Source organism: Cololabis saira, chromosome 24 (assembly GCF_033807715.1).
Source record: "Cololabis saira isolate AMF1-May2022 chromosome 24, fColSai1.1, whole genome shotgun sequence".
Taxonomy (NCBI): Eukaryota; Metazoa; Chordata; class Actinopteri; order Beloniformes; family Belonidae; genus Cololabis; species Cololabis saira.
The window spans coordinates 3,750,218-3,769,974 of NC_084610.1; the positions used below are offsets into that span (position 1 = coordinate 3,750,218).

The 19,757-nt window shown below is 40.2% G+C and overlaps 2 protein-coding genes across 2 annotated transcripts; both read right to left on the reverse strand.

Annotated features, from left to right (window-relative positions):
* Nucleotides 1-7,463: 7,463 nt before the first annotated feature.
* LOC133425160 (neoverrucotoxin subunit alpha-like) lies at nucleotides 7,464-8,913 on the reverse strand. Its single transcript, XM_061715841.1, has 3 exons — nucleotides 8,655-8,913; nucleotides 8,260-8,306; nucleotides 7,464-8,105 (listed from the first exon to the last, which is right to left on the reverse strand). Exons 1-3 carry the CDS (start codon nucleotides 8,753-8,755, stop codon nucleotides 7,579-7,581), a joined length of 675 nt encoding a protein of 224 aa, XP_061571825.1. The 5' UTR covers nucleotides 8,756-8,913; the 3' UTR covers nucleotides 7,464-7,578.
* Nucleotides 8,914-10,020: 1,107 nt separating this feature from the next.
* LOC133425157 (NACHT, LRR and PYD domains-containing protein 3-like) lies at nucleotides 10,021-16,783 on the reverse strand. The gene is made up of 4 exons (XM_061715837.1): nucleotides 16,614-16,783; nucleotides 15,841-16,048; nucleotides 10,629-12,435; nucleotides 10,021-10,336 (listed from the first exon to the last, which is right to left on the reverse strand). Exons 1-4 carry the CDS (start codon nucleotides 16,614-16,616, stop codon nucleotides 10,132-10,134), a joined length of 2,223 nt encoding a protein of 740 aa, XP_061571821.1. The 5' UTR covers nucleotides 16,617-16,783; the 3' UTR covers nucleotides 10,021-10,131.
* Nucleotides 16,784-19,757: the final 2,974 nt, after the last annotated feature.

Genomic DNA, 19,757 nt, shown 5'->3' on the forward strand with positions numbered 1-19,757 from the left:
TATATATATATATATATATATATATATATATATATATGTATGTGTGTGTGTGTGTGTGTGTGTATTCTGTTTTTTTACTTTTTTGTACTTTTTTTTATCATGCATGCATGTTCGAAATAAAATCTTCAAATCAAATCACTCTCTCACCCTCTCTCTCCCACCACCACCATTCATGCTGTTCAAAGATAAGCTGCTCCTTTATTTATGGGCCATATCTAATAAATGTTAACACAGTACAGACCAAAGGTTTGGACACACCTTTCTATTCATAAAAATTGGGAAGTGTGTCCAAACGTACGTGTGTATGTATATACAGAAGCATGCTTTTGAATTTTGTTCATGCTTTTGAATTCAAATCTGCACCAGTTTCCTCAGACTTGACTTTTATTCTGCTGAGGACTCGTACATCATTCATTTTGTTGAAATAGCTTCTCCTCCTGATCGGCTCTTATCTTTAGTTTTTTAATGTGTTCAGAGTATGAACCTGTGATTATCTGATGTAATTCTGATTTTAGACTACTAGATCGAGACAGAGTTGTAGCCCAACAAACACCAGCATTTATCTTCACCGGAACATCCAAACAGAGTTTGTGTTTAGTTTTTAAGACAAATGAAATCATTGATTTGCGTTATAGTTGACTTTTTATAGGATGCACGTGACACCAAATACAAGACTAAAAATATTAAAACCTAAGGAGCCAAACAGGCTGTGCAAGCTGAGTATTTTTACAGAAATTAAGCTGTAAAAATTAATAAATGTCTGTGTGATGATGGACAGACAGTTGAGAAAACTTTGATCATTAACCGCACAACTAATCACACAACTGTTGTTGAAGTCACCTTGAGGACAAGTGCAGTGTAAAAGTGTTAGTTTTAATATTTAAACTCGCGACTGATCAAAGTACAAAGTGGATTGTGAGAGAAAAGTAAGAGAACAGATACTTTGAATAAATGTGTGTAATAAATGTAAACATTTCCAAGGGAGGAATGTTTTTATGCACTCAAGAACGTGAAACGTTGTTTAATATTCGGCATCTGCGGATCTTTAAACCGTTTCTCAATCAATTATGCAGAAACGAGCAGAAAACCTTGTTTCAAGAAAAATAATTAAAGAAATGAAGAAACTTACAGTTTCTCCAATCAGTCCATATTGTTGAAGAAGACGACACGTCATCTGGAACTGCAACAGTTTATGTACGACTCCGTCCTGTTCCTGTTACGTTCTCTTCTCTTTCCCTGAAGTCAGCTGCACCTACAAACCTGCGTCTATAAAATTGATATCAGAGTTTATGTCCATCGTTCAAAGTGCAAACTCCAGCTAGTGTTGGTTCAAACAGAATCCGACAGTATCAGTTCATATCATCTCAAACAGGATAAACCAGAACAGACGATGGTTTCAACTGTCAGTTGGCGTCTTCTCGAGCCGCTTGCAGTCTGGAAAACATGTTTTAACTGGGCATGATACAGTTTTATCGATCAGTTGGTCCTTGTGATTTCACCAAACTGGAGAAAAAAATCTCCAAGGATAGTTTTACTTTACTTATGAGTCAGTTAAATGTTTGTTACCCATTTATTGTTTTCTTTAGTTACAGTTTAATTATGTTGCTTTATCAGGGATTGAAGTTCAAAGTAATATACTGTATGTAATAAAAATGTAATAATGTTTAACCATTGTTGATAAAAGTGCTGCAGACGACGGCAACTTGCTACTGCCCATCTTTTAACCAACACTAACAGACGTGTGCACATCACTCCAGTCCTTGACTCCCTCCATCGGCTTCCTGTCCTTTATCGAATTGATTTTAAACTTTTGATGTTCGTTTTTAAAGCTATTTTTGACCTTGCACCCTTGTATTTATCCAAGCTTTTAACTGCACTGAGGTCAACTGATCAACTTTTGCTGGAAGTCCCGAGGTCAAAATTTAATTTAATTTTTTTTTGTAGTTTGTTTTTGAATGTTCTTATTTTTCCTCCTTTTTATCTATTACTTGCTGTAAATCACTTAGACACACTGAAGGCCTGTTGTAAACTGCTATAAATAAAGTACATTACATACATTACATTACATTAATATGCAAGCAAGAATAATTTTTGTACTTGTATTGGAAAAAAAGACAGAGGCTACTGTTGGAGCCATATTTGTACTGTTTGTATTTTGTGAAGGTGGTGCATCCAAGTGGTACTGGTGATAATGTTGACTGATTATTGAAAATGGTTGATGGATTCTGTTTGTTATTGTGACTGCTTTCTGCTGCTCACGGCCTCCTCCTCCTGGTCGGACCGCCCTCCTCCTGTGATTAGGGAGAGGTGGGTGCGCTGGCTCTGGTTTTTGTGTGGAAGTGAGTGAGGAGTGAGACAGTTTTTCTACAGCTAAATAAGTCATATACCTCCTCCTCAGACTACTTTGTTATTTAAAACATTTTTTATTTAATGCAAGAGTAGCCATTACAGCTATATTTGTATGTATGTGATAAATCCCTCTCATTCTCCGCTCCATGTTGATTGTTCTCCCTCTTTCTGCTCATCACAAGGATGAACTCACCTGCAAACCAAAACCTTCAACCACCAATACTTGCTGTGACTCCTGCTCGCACAGACTCCTACTGCAGAGTAAGTACAGCCTATTTCCTACTGAGGGTTATTTGACTCGTCGTTGTTTTACAACAAAAACCCTCAGAAATGAACATCTGGGAATCAAGCATCCATTTCAAATGCGAGTTCAGTGGTGAGATCAGAAATGTTGACTGATTTGTTGAGGATCCAGTTCACTTGTGCCAAGCTTCGTCATCAGACTCTTCCAGACTGGAAGACAAATACAATATCAGCATAGTTGTCAAACTTTACCTTTTAAATGATAGGTTTCCTCCTGTTTCTCTAATCTCACTCTCAGCATGTCTCCATGCAGATATCAAATGGAAAAGAGTAATAAATCTAAATAAATAAAGTACATTTAATTGTAGGATTTTTCATTTCTTTGCCTTTTCAAGCTTTGTATCCGAGGTGCCGCTGTGGCCTGGAAAAAAATGAAAAAATCAGCTGCAGCACAGTTGGTAGAGCACTTGGATGGTATTAGAAGAAGAGTTAATTTTACCATCAGACCTCCGTGACTGGTTGTGGATCAGCCTGGAAGGCTCTGAGGACGATGATAAGCAGCGGGCACCTTTTGCTAACTGACATTTGAGTGCACGATTATGGACAAAAGATGATAATCATGATTATATTGATAAATATTGTGATCACAATTATTCAAAGTCGTATTTTTATTTATTTTTTAACGTGTAAACATATCACATCTGTGTGCTACACATTACTGCTTATTTACAAACATTTTGCATAAAAATAAAATTCCTGGATCCGTCAGCCAGCTCCATGCAATATGTCTTTGGATCGAAACACTCATCAAATGTGTGAAGTAGCTCCACAGTCCACCATTGGTTAATTTTTCTTCATACTGTCAGGAAGAAACTGGCTGACTTTAAACACATAGGTTGATTCCTCCTGGTTTTCTGGACCCTCTGCAGTTTGTTTTTCCGTCATCTTTGTTTCATTTTATCTCCTGCACATCTCAGGACACCATTCACCATTGTGATACATCTTTTTGGCGGCAATGGCTTGCAATATGGCGGTGTTTTCCACAACCATAGCAGATCACTGATGACATGTTCACTTTCATCACATTGCCTGACTTTGGTTTAGTGTCGAACTTTTCAGTTTCTTCATAGCTTCGTAGATTGCTTTTGAACTTTGTAAATGTTAGTTCCTCGCTGCTCTGGGTTGTATGTTCGACAAAAGGCTTGTATGATTCTGGGAGGGCTTTTACAACCATAGCCATCATTAACCCATTGCTAATGACTTCCTTTGCCTTTCTCAGGGAGGTTACCATCTTTTCAGCTCAAATAACATAATCCATCACAGTTTCCTCTGGCTGCTTCTGTAAAGAAGTTAGCTCTGCGTAAAGAGCAATAACTGTGGGCTCGCATTATGGTCTTGCAGTATTCCTAAACCTTTTCTTCCGTCATCCGCCGCGTCTCTAAATGCCAACGACAGGCTTTTGTCGTCGAGGAACTGAATTAGCTCAGGGTAACATTCTTTTCTGCATCTGGTTCATCCGTGGAAACTATATCTTTGAAGCCAAGTATTTTCATGTGGCAAAGAAACTTTACCTCCCAAAGTTTCTAGTTATTTTCATCTCTGTCAAAGACCAGTCTTTGCCATCTTCCTCCTGTGCCGCCGCGCCTGGGCCCATGACCTGTTACGCTTTCAGCTTCATTAAACATATTGAGGAAGAATCACACCGTCTACATGCAACGTAGTACTTATTTATTTCTCGAGACACTGCAAACATCAATTGCCGTGGCACATATTTTATATATCAGTTTACTCACTTTCCAAGTTATTTCACAATAAAAGCAATGCACACACAACACTGGGAAAACTTCCATCATGCGTAAATATAACGCATGATATAATAAGTTCAACCCAACATCCACATAAAACAATATCTCACTCACTCTCACTCATCTTCTCCCGCTTATCCGTTACCGGGTCGCGGGGGCAGCAGCCTCAGCAATAAAACAATATGTCTGAGGAAAACACATATCCTAACAACTCATAATCCTATACTTCTACTGCGTTGCCCTCATGAATAAGTCTGAATAATTAATTCATTTTAGTTTATTAGTAGATGTCGTTTTGAGTATTTTTCTTGTGTTCCTGTTTCAGTAATTTCCCTGTCCTGGTACATCATCAGTAAAGTACATCTTTATCTTTACAGGACTGTCTCAGAAAATTAGAATATTGTGATTTTCTGTAATGCAATTACAAAAACAAAAATATCATACATTCTGGATTCATTACAAATCAACTGAAATATTGCAAGCCTTTTATTATTTTAATATTGCTGATCATGGCTTACAGCTTAAGAAAACTCAAATATCCTATCTCAAAAAATTTGAATATTCTGGGAATCTTAATCTTAAAATGCATAAACTGATACTGAATTTAATATACTCTGCAAAAGAATAAGTAGCAAAGAATAAGTAGTAAATATGAATAAATATGAATATTTGCATATATGAAATATGCAAATATCCTGTCTTGCTGGTCTGGATGCATCTCTCACTCCCTGTATGAAATCCGGTTGGAGGGAACACTGGAGTCCGCAATATGTTCCTGCTGTCACATCTTGACGTTCAGAGTTCCTCATAGTCCCAACTTGTCTTCATCAGTGTTCCAAGTTTTTCCACTCCACACGCCAAAGATCTCATATTTTTCAGCACAACTCAGAAGTATTTATATACACTTTCTCATCCTTTTCTTTCGTTTTTTCACTGCCTAACTTCCTCAATGATGTCAGGCTGTCTGGATTCAAATCAAATCAAACTTTATTTATATAGCACTTTTCCTACAAATAATGAAACACAAAGTGCTTAACAGAAAAAAAAAACAAGAAAAAAACAAACATAAAACTTATTAATGCCCCCCCCCCCCCCCCGCAGACAAAAGCACACTACAATTCTCCTAAATTACACACACAGACAGGCACGCAGACACATGGTGTAGACATGGCTAGGCACAGAGGATCCAGGTGAGGAAACGGTAACAGGGAGCCGTCCACGCCAGGAGGTCTCATAGCCCGCAGCTACAAGGGGGGGGGGCCCACAGAGACCATCCCGGCCCGGACGGAAAGAGGAGTCCACACCACAGCGGTGAAGCCGTGGTGCAGAGTTCCACAACCATCCAGGCCAGAACGACCCCCAGGACGACCCCCTGCAGGCCAGAGTCACTCCCAGCATGGAGGCTCCCCATGAGGAAACACTGGAGATAAAAGCTACAAGAAAACAGGATAAAATACACTAAAGGAGTTTATAAAAAACATAAGACATACAAACATAAAATCCTAAAAGTATGTCTAGAAAGTAAGACATTAAAAACTAAAATAATAAAACAGTAAAATGTATAAAATAGACCATAAATAACAACTAAAATATTTAGATAAAACATTGAGATTAAACAAAAATAAAATACGATAAGAAAGGATAAACTAAATATAAAACAGAGCAGTAAGATTCAATAAAAATAAGGGTGAGCATAAGAAATGTAAAAGAGTTAAATGAGTCAGTTAAAAGCCTGATTAAAGAGATGGGTCTTGAGCCTCTTTTTAAAAACATCAACAGTCTCTGCGGCCCTGAGGTTCTCCGGGAGGTTGTTCCACAATCGGGGACCATAAAAACTGAATGCCGCCTCCCCGTGTGTCCTGGTTCTAACTTTTGGTATGGTTAAAAGGCCAGCACCGGAGGACCTCAGGGTCCGCGAGGGTCGATAGGGTAAAAGTAGTGCAGACAAATAAGAAGGCCCAAGACCATTAAGACACTTAAAAACTAGTAAAAGAACCTTAAAATCGATCCTGAAGCGCACGGGGAGCCAATGCAGCGATTTTAAAACAGGTGTAATGTGCTCCCGCCCTCTGGTCCTCGTCAGCACGCGTGCGGCTGAATTCTGTAATAATTGTAGGTTGTACATGTTCTTTTTAGGAAGACCAGAGAGCAGGGCGTTACAATAATCTAAACGACATGAGATAAAAGCATGCATTAGCACCTCCGTACTGGCCTGAGAGAGAAACGGGCGGACTCTGGCTATGTTCTTAAGATGGTAAAAACCGATCTTTGTTATGTTTTTAATATGTGGAATAAAAGTGAGCTCAGAGTCAAAAATCACGCCCAGATTTTTAACTGATTTTGAGGGTTTAAAATCCTGTAACTTTGGTAAAAGTTTCTCTCTCTGGCCTTCGGGACCGATGAGTAAAATCTCTGTTTTGCCCTGGTTGAGCTGTAGGAAGTTTGCTGCCATCCATGACTTGATGTCTAAAATACAGTTAAAAAGGGCATCAATTGGCCCAGTGTCATCAGGAGACACGGCGATGTACAGTTGCGTATCGTCAGCTAATTATAGAATTACATGGGTTTTTGAAAAAAAATAAACGTGAAAAATGTATACCGGTATCTATATTTTTATATATATATGATAGATAGATAATCAACAAATGTCCCTCTTAAGAAAGTGATAATTAGAAGCAAAATTATAAAGTAGCAGAGCATCCAAACTAAATACAAGTTTCAAAAAAAGATTGAAGTTCTTGTAAAGGTTTACAAGAAATCTGTACAGACTGGACTTTTACTTCAATGAGTTATGAAACTGAACCCAAAGTCACTGAAGAATCAGGCCGGAGCCCAAATCCCGAATCTCCCTCTTCATGAAGTCTCATCAGAATCAGAGACCATCTCTCAGCTCATCCCCAGCTCTCGATTCACCAGTCGCTCTACATTCCCAGCCTCAACTATGGTCACAAGCTGGGAGGAGTCACCGGGGAAGACCCGAGTCCCGGGGGAGGGACTGTCTCTCGGCTGAACGCCTTGGGATACCCAAGCCCAGATAAGCAGTCGAAGATGGATGGATGGATGGATGGATGGATGGATGGATGGTAAAGGCTTTTACATGTTTTTTTTTAACAGCTCACACAAACACTCTTCATTTCTCTGGTACGGGCCCGGTTTGGCTCCTGAGCCAAATACATTTGCACTAAACTGAACACAGAGCCACTGAAGAATCAGGCCAGAGCCTAAATCCAGGATAAAGAGGTTCAGTGAACGTGTTGTTGAAGGTGTGGAGGTGCTTCAGTCTGTCAGAGGAGACACTGTAGAAGGACAGAGTCCCAGCAGGATAGTTCACATGTACTACTACTCTGTTAGAAACTGAGGAGAAAGATGCGACTTCTCTGTCATTGTGAATGACAGAATACCGACCATCATCAAAACACTCCAGACTCCAGGACTGTTTGTTCCTCCCAAAGACACAATCCTTCTCGTCTCCTCTCTTTCCGATTCCTCTGTAACTCACCGCTATCGCAACTCTGCCTTGCCACTCAACCTCCCAGTAGCGACAACCAGTTAGAGGATCTCTGCACAGCAGCTGAGGCCACTCATCAAATCTGTCTGGATGATCAGGATATGACTGATTCTCCTTCAACCAGGTCATCTTCCTGTTGTCTTCAGACAGTTTGATGTTTTTATTTACTGTGTTTGTGTCAATCGTGAGTTCACAGGAATCTGTTGGAGAAGAAGAAGAGAAACCAACACAGCTGCAGTTGTTATTGATGTCTCATCTGTTCATTTGGACTGATGAATGAGTGGTGAAGCTGTTTGAAAGTGAATCATTGTGTGCTGACTTTTTTTTGTCCTGAATCAAATGAGAAGGACTTACACTTGCTTGGACCCGGTTTCAACCATCGTTCTCCAGCAGGCTCCACCCTGAAAGGAGGAGGAGGATCAGTCCAGCACAGTCTCTCTCAGTACACAATCATGGACACTACATGGCTCTCATACATGCATTGTTCTACTCTGAAAAAGAAAGACATGGTCAGATCTGCATCAATGCAGCGTCTCTAATGTCCTGTCCTTTGGTTGCTACATTCCAGCACAGTTTGAACTAGTTCATCCACTTGATTTCATCTTGCGGTGGAGTTCAGATGAAGCTGTTATTGTGCCCTGATTGGGCTGCAACTCACGCTGCTGCATCTCTGGTACCTACACAAGATGACCTGCTTAAACTTGGTTCGCTCCTCCTTCTCTGTGGGATGCAAGCAGATGTGTCCATACCTGAGAGATTGCAGTTTCCATTCTGGATCTTTCACTCCATCACTGAGGATCCTCGCTCCTAACTCTCCTGGATTGTTGTAGCTCAGATCCAGTTTTCTCATATAGGAGGGATTCGACTTCAGAGCAGATACCAGAGAATCACAGCCTTCCTTTGTGATTAGACATCCTGAAAGGCTGCAGAAATGCAACAGTTAGAAAACTGCTGTGGGTCGAAAGCCAGGATTCATGTTCACTTGACGATGGCACTAAAGAGTCAGAAGAGCACCAACAACACTGTACTGCACCCTGACGGCATGAAACAAACATCATCACAATGTGGAGTCAAAACCAACCCCGGTTGGTTGCTTGTTCACCATCTATTACATTGTTAGCATTATAAATATTTGTGAGGGAACAAAAGAGTGAGAATAGAAGCGATTTTGAGTTTCAAGTGTATGTGTTGTTTTGTATGCTTCATTGAAAGTATCTCAAGTTTATTTTATGTAAGTTGGTCAGATGTTTAGAAAAAAAAATATTACAAGCAAGACACTAAGGGCCCGATTTACTAAAGGTTTGTGTGCGTAAAAACGTGTGCAAACTTGACAGCACCCGCAAACCAATGTGCCAGCTAATCTACTAACAGCGTGCAAAGAGGACTGCGCCTCTCAAATAAGCAAAATAGCACACGCTGTTCATTTAGTACTTTTGCCCTGATGAATAATCAATATGGGGCGTACCCGCCAGAAAGCGCAAAATACTGGGAGGGGAAAATGCAAATAGGTTCATTTACCACACGCAATGAGATTTACCAAGCCTGAAAGTAATTGCGGGGATTGTGATTGCGTCTGTATTTAATACGTTTGAAAGGAAGGTGCTAATCTGCTGCTGCCGTTATTGTGGCAAGGAGGCGACATCGCCAAAATCAAAGAATACGCAGAGAGAGAGTCTTTATTCTGCTGCATGCTATTTTAAAAATGGTTGCACAAGTTTTATTAAAGGCCACTTTTTCTTTAGTTCTTCGCCTTATATCTTGCCACCTTCTTTTAACCTCATCTGCCGTTCTTTTTGTCTTACCAACTGCATTTATTCTATGCAGATTTTCTCCCATATTGCATTTCTTTTGGTAATGTTTAAATTTCTTTGCTGTAGTTCATGAATGTGTTTATTTGCCTCTTCCACTAATATCTCTAACTCCAACTCGTCAAATTTCATTTTGCGCTTGCGACTATCCTGCTTTCCATCCAGACTCTCCATGGCGCAAACCGTAAGACACGCAACACCAACATTTAAATACTGCGGTTTGCACCTGTTATCAATTGCGCAAGCATTCTTAATTGATCACCCGCAAAACACAGAACAACAGCACGTGCAAACTTTTTCAGTGCACACGCAATTTAGTACTCTTTATTTAGGATCTTAGTAAATCGGGCCCTAAGTGTTCATAAGTGCTTCAGAGTACCCCACTTTTAAAAAGAATCTCTCTGATGTGAATGATAATTTATGCTGAACAGTTGACCAGGTTGATGAATGCTGACCTGAGAGTTTCCAGTTTGCACCGTGGACTCCGTAGTCCATCCGAGAGTCTCTTCACTCCCGAGTCCTTCAGGTCGTTGTTACTCAGGTCCAGTTTAGTCAGACTGGATGAGCTGAGAACTGTAGACAGAGCTTCACAGCTTCTCTCTGACAGATGACAGCCGTTTAGCCTGAATTCCATATCAAAGGTGGATAATTAAGTTATTTACTTATTGCATAAGTAGTTTAAAACATAATAGTGGCACAAATTTAGTTAAATAACTTAAATATTCAGTCATAAATTGTTGGTACACTACAATTTTCCTCAAAGAGGTTGCCGGATTACTCTTGAATTGAAGGAACCCTGACATGACACTGCCTGTCAATGACACTGAAATTAGTTGAACATTTAGTGTAACTAATTTTTCCATTATTAAAAAAAGTAGCCTAGTATTGCCGAACAAGTTAGTTTTTAATACTTACAGAGCTTTCTTCGAAGCTTTGACCACTGGCAGCAGCCTCAGTAGAGCGTCCTCTGTAGCCGAGTATTTCTTCAGGTCAAACACCTCCAGGTCTTTTTTTGATGACAGTAAGATGAAGACCAGAGCTGACCACTGAGCAGGAGACAGTTTGTCTGTGCAGAGACTGCCTGAACTCAGGTACTGTTGGATCTCCTCGACCAGAGAATGATCATTAAGTTCATCCAGACAGTGGAACAGATTGATGCACTTCTCTGGGCTTGGATTCTCCTCGATCTTCTTCTTGATGTACTGGGCTGCTTCAGGATTGATCTCTGAACTCCTTCCTGTCTTAGTCAGCAGACCTTGTAGGAGAGACTGATTGGTTTCAAGTGAAAGGCCAAGAAGGAAGCGAAGGAACAAGTCCAGGTGTCCATTTGGACTCTGCAAGGCCTTGTCCACAGCACTCTGGTAGAAAATTCTCTCGTCAGCTCCATATCTTTTTCTTTCAGACTTATTACAGGTGTCCAACTGTTGTTCCTTTAAGAGGTTGACACCAGAGTTGATGAAGGTCAGATGGACATGAAGAGCAGCCAGAAACTCCTGAAAACTCAGATGAATGAAGCAGAACACCTTGTCCTGGTACAATCCTTTCTCCTCTTTAAAGATCTGTGTGAACACTCCCGAGTACACTGAAGCTTCTCTGACATCGATATCACACTCTCTCAGGTCTGATTCATAGAAGATCAGGTTTCCTTTCTGCAGCTGCTCAAAAGCCAGTTTTCCCAGAGACTCAATCATCTTTGTGCTCTCTGGACTCCAGTGAGGATCTGTCTCAGCTCCTCCATCATACTTCACCTTCTTCAGTTTGGCCTGAACCACCAGGAAGTGGATGTACATCTCAGTCAGGGTCTTGGGGAGCTCTCTTGACTTTCTGGTTTTCAACAGTTTCTCCAGAACTGTAGCAGTGATCCAGCAGAAGATGGGGATGTGGCACATGATGTGGAGACTTCGTGATGTCTCGATGTGGGGGATGATTCTACTAGCCATCTCTTCATCTTTGAATCTCTTGCAAAAATACTCTTCTTTATGTGTGTCATTAAATCCCCTGACTTCTGTCACCATGTCAACACAGTCAGGGGGGATTAGACTGGCAGCTGCAGGTCTTGTGAGGATCCAGATTTGAGCAGAGGGAAGCAGTTTCCCCCTGATGAGGTTTGTCAGCAGAGCATCTACAGAGCTGGATTCTGTAACATCAGTCAGGACCTCATTGTTGTGGAAGTCCAGAGGAAGTCGACACTCATCCAGACAGTCGAAGATGAAGACGACCCGGAATTTCTCAAACCTGCAGATTCCTGCTTCTTTGGTTTCAGGGAATAAGCGATGAATAAGTTCCACCAAGCTGAACTTTCTCTCTTTCAGCACGTTGAGCTCTCTGAAGTTGAATGGAAATGTGAACTGGATGTCTTGGTTGGTTTTGCCTTCAGCCCAGTCCAGAATGAACTTCTGCGTTAGGACAGTTTTTCCAATACCGGCCACCCCCTTAGTCATCACTGTTTTGATTGGTTCAACTCTCCCAGGTAGCAGTTTGAATATGTCTTCAGGTCTGATTTTTGCTTCCTTTATGTCTTGTTTCCAAGATGCAGCTTCGATTTGTATGGCTTCATGTTCGTGATTGACTTCAACTGTCCCTCCCTCTGTGATGTAGATCTCTGTGTAGATGTCATTCAGAAGGGTTGGATTTCCAGCTTTTGCTATCCCTTCAAATACACACTTGCATGTGTCCTTTTGCCTCGACTTGAGCAGTCGTTGACAGACAGCAGCAGCATCCTCTGAACAAACAAACAAAGAACCTCAGTGTATGCTTTATTATATTGAACCTAATATGCACAGTTTGAACATCCTTGTTGAGCTTCATATCGATGTTATACTCATGAACATACTCGTACAGCTCCTCATTATTGTGTACAGGGGTGGACAAATGTTTTGGTTCATTCAGTTATTGAAAGAAAAACCCACAATGGTTTCTAAACAACTTAAATCCAACAAAAGTAATAATAAATTAAAGCTGCAAGCAGCGATGAACGGGCCCTCGTTCCCTTGTGCACGTTCAGGCGTGCTGCAGTGGAAGCGCTTGTATGACTTGCATGTAGATTCTTCAGGCCTGGACATTTAGCGGATGACACCATCTATGACTATATCAAACCATTCAAAAGTTATGGCAGAAAGTAGGAACTATCAGATATCGACCAATCAGATGAAGGGGGGGGGGGGGCTAATTTGCAGCAATTGTGTTCAAGGACTCAAAATCATGTCCGATGACACCACCCACGAGTCTTTATGTCAAAGCATTCAAAAGTTATTGAAGAAAATAGGGACTATCAAATATTGACCAATCAGAAGAAGGGGCGGGGCTAAGTCAGGCCAATGAAGGTCAAGTACTCAATACTGAGTCCGATGACACCACCCACGAGTCTTTATCACAACCCGTTCAAAAGTTATGGCAGAAAGTAGGAACTATCAAATATAGACCAATCAGATGAAGGAGGGTCGTGCTTTTTGGCATCTGTCGTCGCCACGGTAACACTTATGACTGAGAAAAGTAATGCGCGTCGTCTCAGGATGGAGACGCACATTTTGATGTATAACACGCCTGAGTGCACGTTACGGTTCGGGCCGTATTAACGGCCGAAGAAGTGGCATAAATTGCGCCAAAATTACACGATTAATTCAAAATGTTCAAAATGGCCGACTTCCTGTTCGGTTTCAGCCATGGCGCCAAGAGACTTTTCTTTAAGTTGCAACATGACACAGCTGTGTACCGATTTTCGTGGATGTACGTCAAGCCGTATTGTGGGGCTTGAGGCACAAAGTTTTTTCTGTATGGACCAATCAGATGAAGGGGGGGGGGGCGTGATTTTTGGCGTCCAGCATCGCCACGGTAACGCTTTTGACTGAGAAAAGTAATGCGCGTCGTTGCAGGATGGAGACGGCCATTTTGATGTATAACACACCTGGGTGCACGTTATGGTTCGGGCCGTATTAACTGCCAAAGGAATGGCATAAATTGCGCCAAAATTACACGATTAATTGAAAATGGCCGACTTCCTGTTCAGTTTCGGCCATGGCGCCAAGAGACTTTTCTTTAAGTTGCGACAGGATACAGGTGTGTACCGATTTTCGTGCATGTACATCAAACCGTATGGTGGGGCTTGAGGCACAAAGTTTTCTAGGGGACGCTGTTGAGCCATTAGACCACGTCCATTAATGCAAACCATGAAATATCAAATGTATCGCCAGGCCTGGTCGCACTCTATCGTCGCCACGGTAACACTTTTGACTGAGAAAAGTAATGCGCGTCGTCTCAGGATGGAGACGCACATTTTGATGTATAACACGCCTGAGTGCACGTTACAGTTCGGGCTGTATTAACGGCTGAAGAAGTGGCATAAATTGCGCCAAAATTACACGATTAATTCAAAATGTTCACATTTTTCGCCAGTCCTGGCTTGTGTGCAAAATTTGGTGACTTTTGGGGCACGTTTAGGGGGGCAAAAAGGCCCTCCTTTCGTCGGAAAAATAAATAAAGAAGAAATTGCTACATATACAATAGGGCCTTCGCACTGTCAGTGCTTGGGTCCTAATTACAATTTACTGAAAAGTAACTGATGAAAATCAGATATTGCCTTTGAGCTTTGGTTTGACAGAATCGTATATATATATATATATATATATATATATATATATATATATATATATAAAAACAATCACTGCAATCAAGTGATGTCAGTAACACCTAACAGCTTCAGTCATCTCACGCTTGAATGGTTTCTTCTCCAGACTGCATGTTTCAGCTCTCTCTCTACAGATGTTCATAGGATTTAGATCAGGACTCAGTACACCTTAAGATAGTCCAGTGTTGTGTTCTTCCTTCTCATTAGTTGCATGTGTTTTGGGTGATTATCGTGTTAGAGGACCCACGAACACTGAAACCAAGCTTTCTGAGACGACCGTCTCCAGAACGTCTTGATAGTCTTGAGATGTCATCGTACCTTCAAAGACTCAAGACTTCCTGTACCAGATTCACTTGTCAAAAAGCTCCAGATTTGTCTCATCTGTCCAAAGTACATTCTCCAAAGCTTTGTGGCTTGGCGTCTTTTCTTTAATGATTTGCTTTCAATAGCGGTGTCCTCTGAACATGCTTGTCTAGAAATGTTCTCTCTGATCTCCTCAGACAACTGTCTCCTTTGCTTTCTCTGGTCCACGTTCAGTGTGGTGAACACCATGATACAAAACAGCAGTGACGACTTTTCACGCTTTAAAGCAGCACAATGTAACTTTTCCACCTTAATATAATATTTCCAGAGTCATTGTGATGGTACATCAACTTCCAACAGGTTTAATGAACCTCTGTCATGGTCTGAGGGGTCTGTATCACCTTCACTGGCACTACAGTATGTAACTTCGATGTGGATGGTAGGAACCCTTCCACACTACTGGTAAAGCACTACCGCTTTTGTCCAAAGGAGCCGCCAAACTCAACAAAAGCTGAAAGTTACATTGTGCTGTTTTAAATAGTCAGTCAGATTTGACTGACTTCAATGTTCAAGAAGCTAGTGATGCTAATTACAGGTCAGACTGGTCCAATTGTTTTCAATCAATAAAGTCATTTGTTTAGGCCAGTTTCATCTGCTTTTTTTTTTTTTAATGTAAAGATTCTTTAGAACCACAATTAAATAGCAATATCTGATTTCATTTGTCACTTTTAACCACGTTATTATTTATTACTACTTTCATCAGTTTCAACAATGACTATTGGAGGCTTTTATTTATTTATTTGGAAGAAAGTTGACAAATGTGCCACCGTGTGCATGTGCATACTTATATCCAGCAACTAAAATAAACTCTCAAGTCCCATTACGTTGTTTCAAGTCCTACATGAAACTATGCGTCTTGAGTGTACGTTCTGTCTTGGATCTAAAGATTCTTCCAAGTTTTGTAGTTTAACACAAGAAAATGACAGAAAAACACGGGGAAATGAGTCCTGTTTGTGTCACCGCTGCAAACCACTGTGCAAACCAGATACACTGTTCTGTCCTCCAACTGTTTTCGTGCAGACTTCCTTGAATAACTATGGGACTGACTGCTCCATACTGTGACAATAAACTGCAGAACTAACATTAGTAGAAAACAACTCTGTTGTTGTTAGCTACAAGAGTTCAGACGGATGCTCTTACTGCTCTGCAGACAGTCGGCCAGGTCTTTCCGTTTCATTTTTCTCAAGAAGTCGAGTGAGATCGTCATAAATGCTTCTCTGGCACTCCTCTCCTCTTCGTCTTGACCTTCCTCCTGCCTCTCTAAGCATTGTGGATCATCTGCACTCAGACTGTTCTTCATCTTCTTTAGCTCCTTCTTCTCAAATGTAAAAATCTTCTCCTCCAGCATCTGAAACAAAATACCACATGAATGACAAACTGAAATCACGGTGCTGAACATCAAATCTATGATGGACAGACTGGACAGAGGTGTATATGTATATGTATATGTGTATGTATGTATGTGTATATATATATATATATATATATATATATATATATATATATATATATATATATATATATATATATATATATATGATCTATATCTGTGCATGGAAAATAATATATATATGTATGGATGGAAAATGTACAGAGGTGTTATGTGAAATATTAAAATCAAATGAAACAAAAAATGGAAATCATTTAAAACAGTTACAAATCAGAGATGCTGTCTCAAGTGCACTCATTCTAGACTTAAAATCACTCAGTGGAATAAGTTCTGTTATTTTTAGATCCTTTATAAGTTTGTTCCATGTATAAGGGGCAGAGTATGTGAATGCTCTTTTTCCTTGCTCTGTGCGCACACATGGAACAGAAAGCAATAAATGATCAGGATGGATGGATGGATGGATGGATGCATGCATGTATATATGTGCGTGTATTTATATAGACATTGGTGTACAAGTACAGACCATAAATGTGGAGTCCAGATCTGTTTGCTGCTGCTGGACAGACTGATGAATAGGAGGCTCTGAGCTCTGCTGCTCAACTCTGTGGAGGAATCAGGAAGAATAAGCTCACATCGTACCTGCACACACAACCATGAACTAAAAGTAGAAGTGATCTTTAGATGTGAACAGGGATTCAGGTGAAGCGTAAAGGTTTTGGTTCTGCTGATCCCACGGAGACTGTTCATGACACCTCCAGAGAGCTGCGCTAATTTGTACTGATGCTGATTTGTCATCAGCGTCAGTCCTCTGGAGGGAAAGACTTAGAGGTGATTCAAACAGTGGAAGGAAGCTAATGTGAGGAAGTAAAGTCCTGTGTAGAGGGAGCTCATGTCAAAGCAGGGGATCAAGAACCACAGGGGTCGTGCAAATGTAAAGAAGCAGAAAATGTGAATATTCAAGACAACAATGACACACTGGGAGCACAAAGAGATACAAAACATCTTTAAGGGCCACAGAGGAGCAGGAGGGGTGCAGTGGAATCACATCTGCAAATATTTTCATCACCGTCATAATTATTTTCATCAAATATTTGTAGATTTCAATTTCACCTTCAAATATTAAGATTTGCTGCTTCGCTTGTCTCGGATACAATTTACCTCTTTGCAGCAGGAGGCCGTTCTTCAAATTTAATGATAATGTCTTTCGATCCGTCGCTTTTAAAGGACCAACAGCTGGGTTCAGGTTCAGGAGAATCTCTCTTCTGATGGACCCTGACGAAGAGAGAGGAAGAATAGATTTGAGGGTGCTGGTTCCACCTGTGATAGAAGAAGCTGTGTTCATGTCAGACTCATGTTTGAGTACGGTTTAGATCCGAGTCTCTGGCAGGTTTTTCTTCTGCTTCTCTTTGTCTCGGATACAATTTACCTCTTTTCAGCAGAAGGCCGGTCTTCAAATTTAATGATAATGTCTTTCGATCCGTTGCTCTTCAAGGAAACAGAGCTGGGATCAAGTTCAAGAGATCCTCTTTTCTGGTGGATGCTGATGGAGAGAAAGAGAAATTGAGTGTGCTGGTTCCACCTGTGATAGAAGTACTGTAGCTGTGTTCATGTCAGACTCATGTTTGAGTACGGTTTGGATCCGAGTCTCTGGCAGGTTTTAGATATAACTCACCTCTTTGCAGCAGAAGGCCGGTCTTCAAATTTAATGATAATGTCTTTCGATCTGTCGCTCTTGAAGGAAACACAGCTGGGATCATGTTCTGGTTCCGGTTCGGTTCTGTGAAAGATGATAGTTGGTAATGTAAGAAGAGAGCTGTGACATGCAGAATAGTCATGGACAGTTAGAAATGATAATCTCACTTCTGAGCTTGGCTGTGGCTCTCGTCTTTCTCACACGGAGGTGTTTGTGAGGGAGGGACTCCCTCCTCTCCGTCCTCATGACCATCCATGCTGCTAAATTCACCTGCAATTCAGGTCACACAGGTTTTTCTTTTCTTTTTTTGGAGGAAGCACATCAAAGATCTACTGATTAGATCTTCTGTTTTATATTCCCATCAGCTGATGTTCTTCTATCAGACCACTAGATGGAGACCTGGAGCCGTTGGATGTTCATGAGTTGATCCACACACACATTATATTAAATGTATATTGGTTATAAGTAATTTATATGAGCCAGGTGTATAATTGTAATTTTAAATGTAAATGTAGACTGGATAACTGGTATTTTGTAAGTTTTATGTTTTTATACTTTAGTTTTTATACATTCTAAATGTATTGTACAAGTGAAAAGTTTAGATAGGATGTCATACTGTATGAATGATTAAAAAAAAAAATGAAATTGTTAGCAAAGAATGTCCATATATACCGCTGCACAAATTACAATAATGTTTCATCAGATATTTATGCTTGTTCCCAAGTAACAGCATACCGTGATTGTATTTACACATATACAGCGTAAAAAAAGTTAAAATATTTCAACTCTTAAATGCACATTTTCCTTTGCATAGGATCCGCAGACGCGGGCATTTTTCTGCCGTTTTGGGCTATACCGAGGTGTGGATCAAAGGAGCCACGTCCCCTTGATCCACACTTCGGAACCATTGCTCTTGAGAAATGGGACTCGTACCGAACATCGGGAATGCACAAATGAGGTGCATGAGGGTGGAAGTGCGAGTATTGGTACAGGAACAAAGAGCAAGAGGGGAAGAGGTCTCTCTCCCACTCTATCTCTCTCACTCTCACTGTATGTGTGTAGATATGTTGATAGAGAGATTTATAGTAATGTTTATGCATATAATTGGAGGTAAATATGAACCAGTGTATATATAGCATATCTACTCTTATATACCATAGTTATTCAAGCATTTTTTTATACCATTGCTGTATATTGTTCTCTATTATATTGTAGTATTAAAGTAAAGTAATGATAATGGAATACTATGCATTATAATTACTTCTATTAGTACATACATACATAGGAACACAACTTAATGTTGGGCGTTTGTTTTGTTTTCTTTTGTTTGCCTTGATTTGCTATGAATTTGACTATTTCTATATACATATAATTGAGTATTATATCACTGTATTGAACAGTTATTAAAGTAGGTATGGGTGTTTTATAAGTAAGCTTATTGAAACTCGTCTTATTGTATGTATGAATGTTATATCTAAGAATGTAAGATTCAGGGGTAGAACTCGATAAGTGTTTACTTCATTCCTACTCCGTTTCGAGCATGTTGGTGGATCCGTGAGGTCTGCCTAAGTGCTGTGTACACACACACACACACACACACACACACACACACACACACACACACACACACACACACACACACACACACACACACACACACACACACACACACACACACATATATATATATATATATATATATATATATATATATATATGTGTGTGTGTACATACATATATATATATATATATATATATATATATATATTTGTATTCTGTTTGTTTACTTTTTTGTACTCTTTTTTTTTTATCATGCATGTTCGAAATAAAATCTTCGAATCAAATCACTCTCTCACCCTCTCTCCACCACCATTCATGCTGTTCAAAGGTAAGCTGCTCCTTTGTTTATGGGCCATATCTAATAAATGTTAAAATTTAACAAGGGAGGGATGTGTTTATACAGTCAAGACAGTG

Excerpts from the sequence above, each read along its gene's own strand:
- LOC133425160 (XM_061715841.1), bottom strand. The coding sequence starts at position 8,755 with ATGAGAAAACTGGATCTGAGCTACAACAATCCAGGAGAGTTAGGAGCG. Across the intron at positions 8,307-8,654 it reads TGGAAACTGCAATCTCTCAG|GGTGGAGCCTGCTGGAGAAC; the intron begins GTATGGACACAT and ends TCCTCCTTTCAG. Across the intron at positions 8,106-8,259 it reads GAAACCGGGTCCAAGCAAGT|ATTCCTGTGAACTCACGATT; the intron begins GTAAGTCCTTCT and ends CTTCTCCAACAG.
- LOC133425157 (XM_061715837.1), bottom strand. Across the intron at positions 12,436-15,840 it reads GGCCGACTGTCTGCAGAGCA|AGGATGCTGCTGCTGTCTGT; the intron begins GTAAGAGCATCC and ends TTGTTTGTTCAG. Across the intron at positions 10,337-10,628 it reads AAAGCTTCGAAGAAAGCTCT|GCTAAACGGCTGTCATCTGT; the intron begins GTAAGTATTAAA and ends TATGGAATTCAG.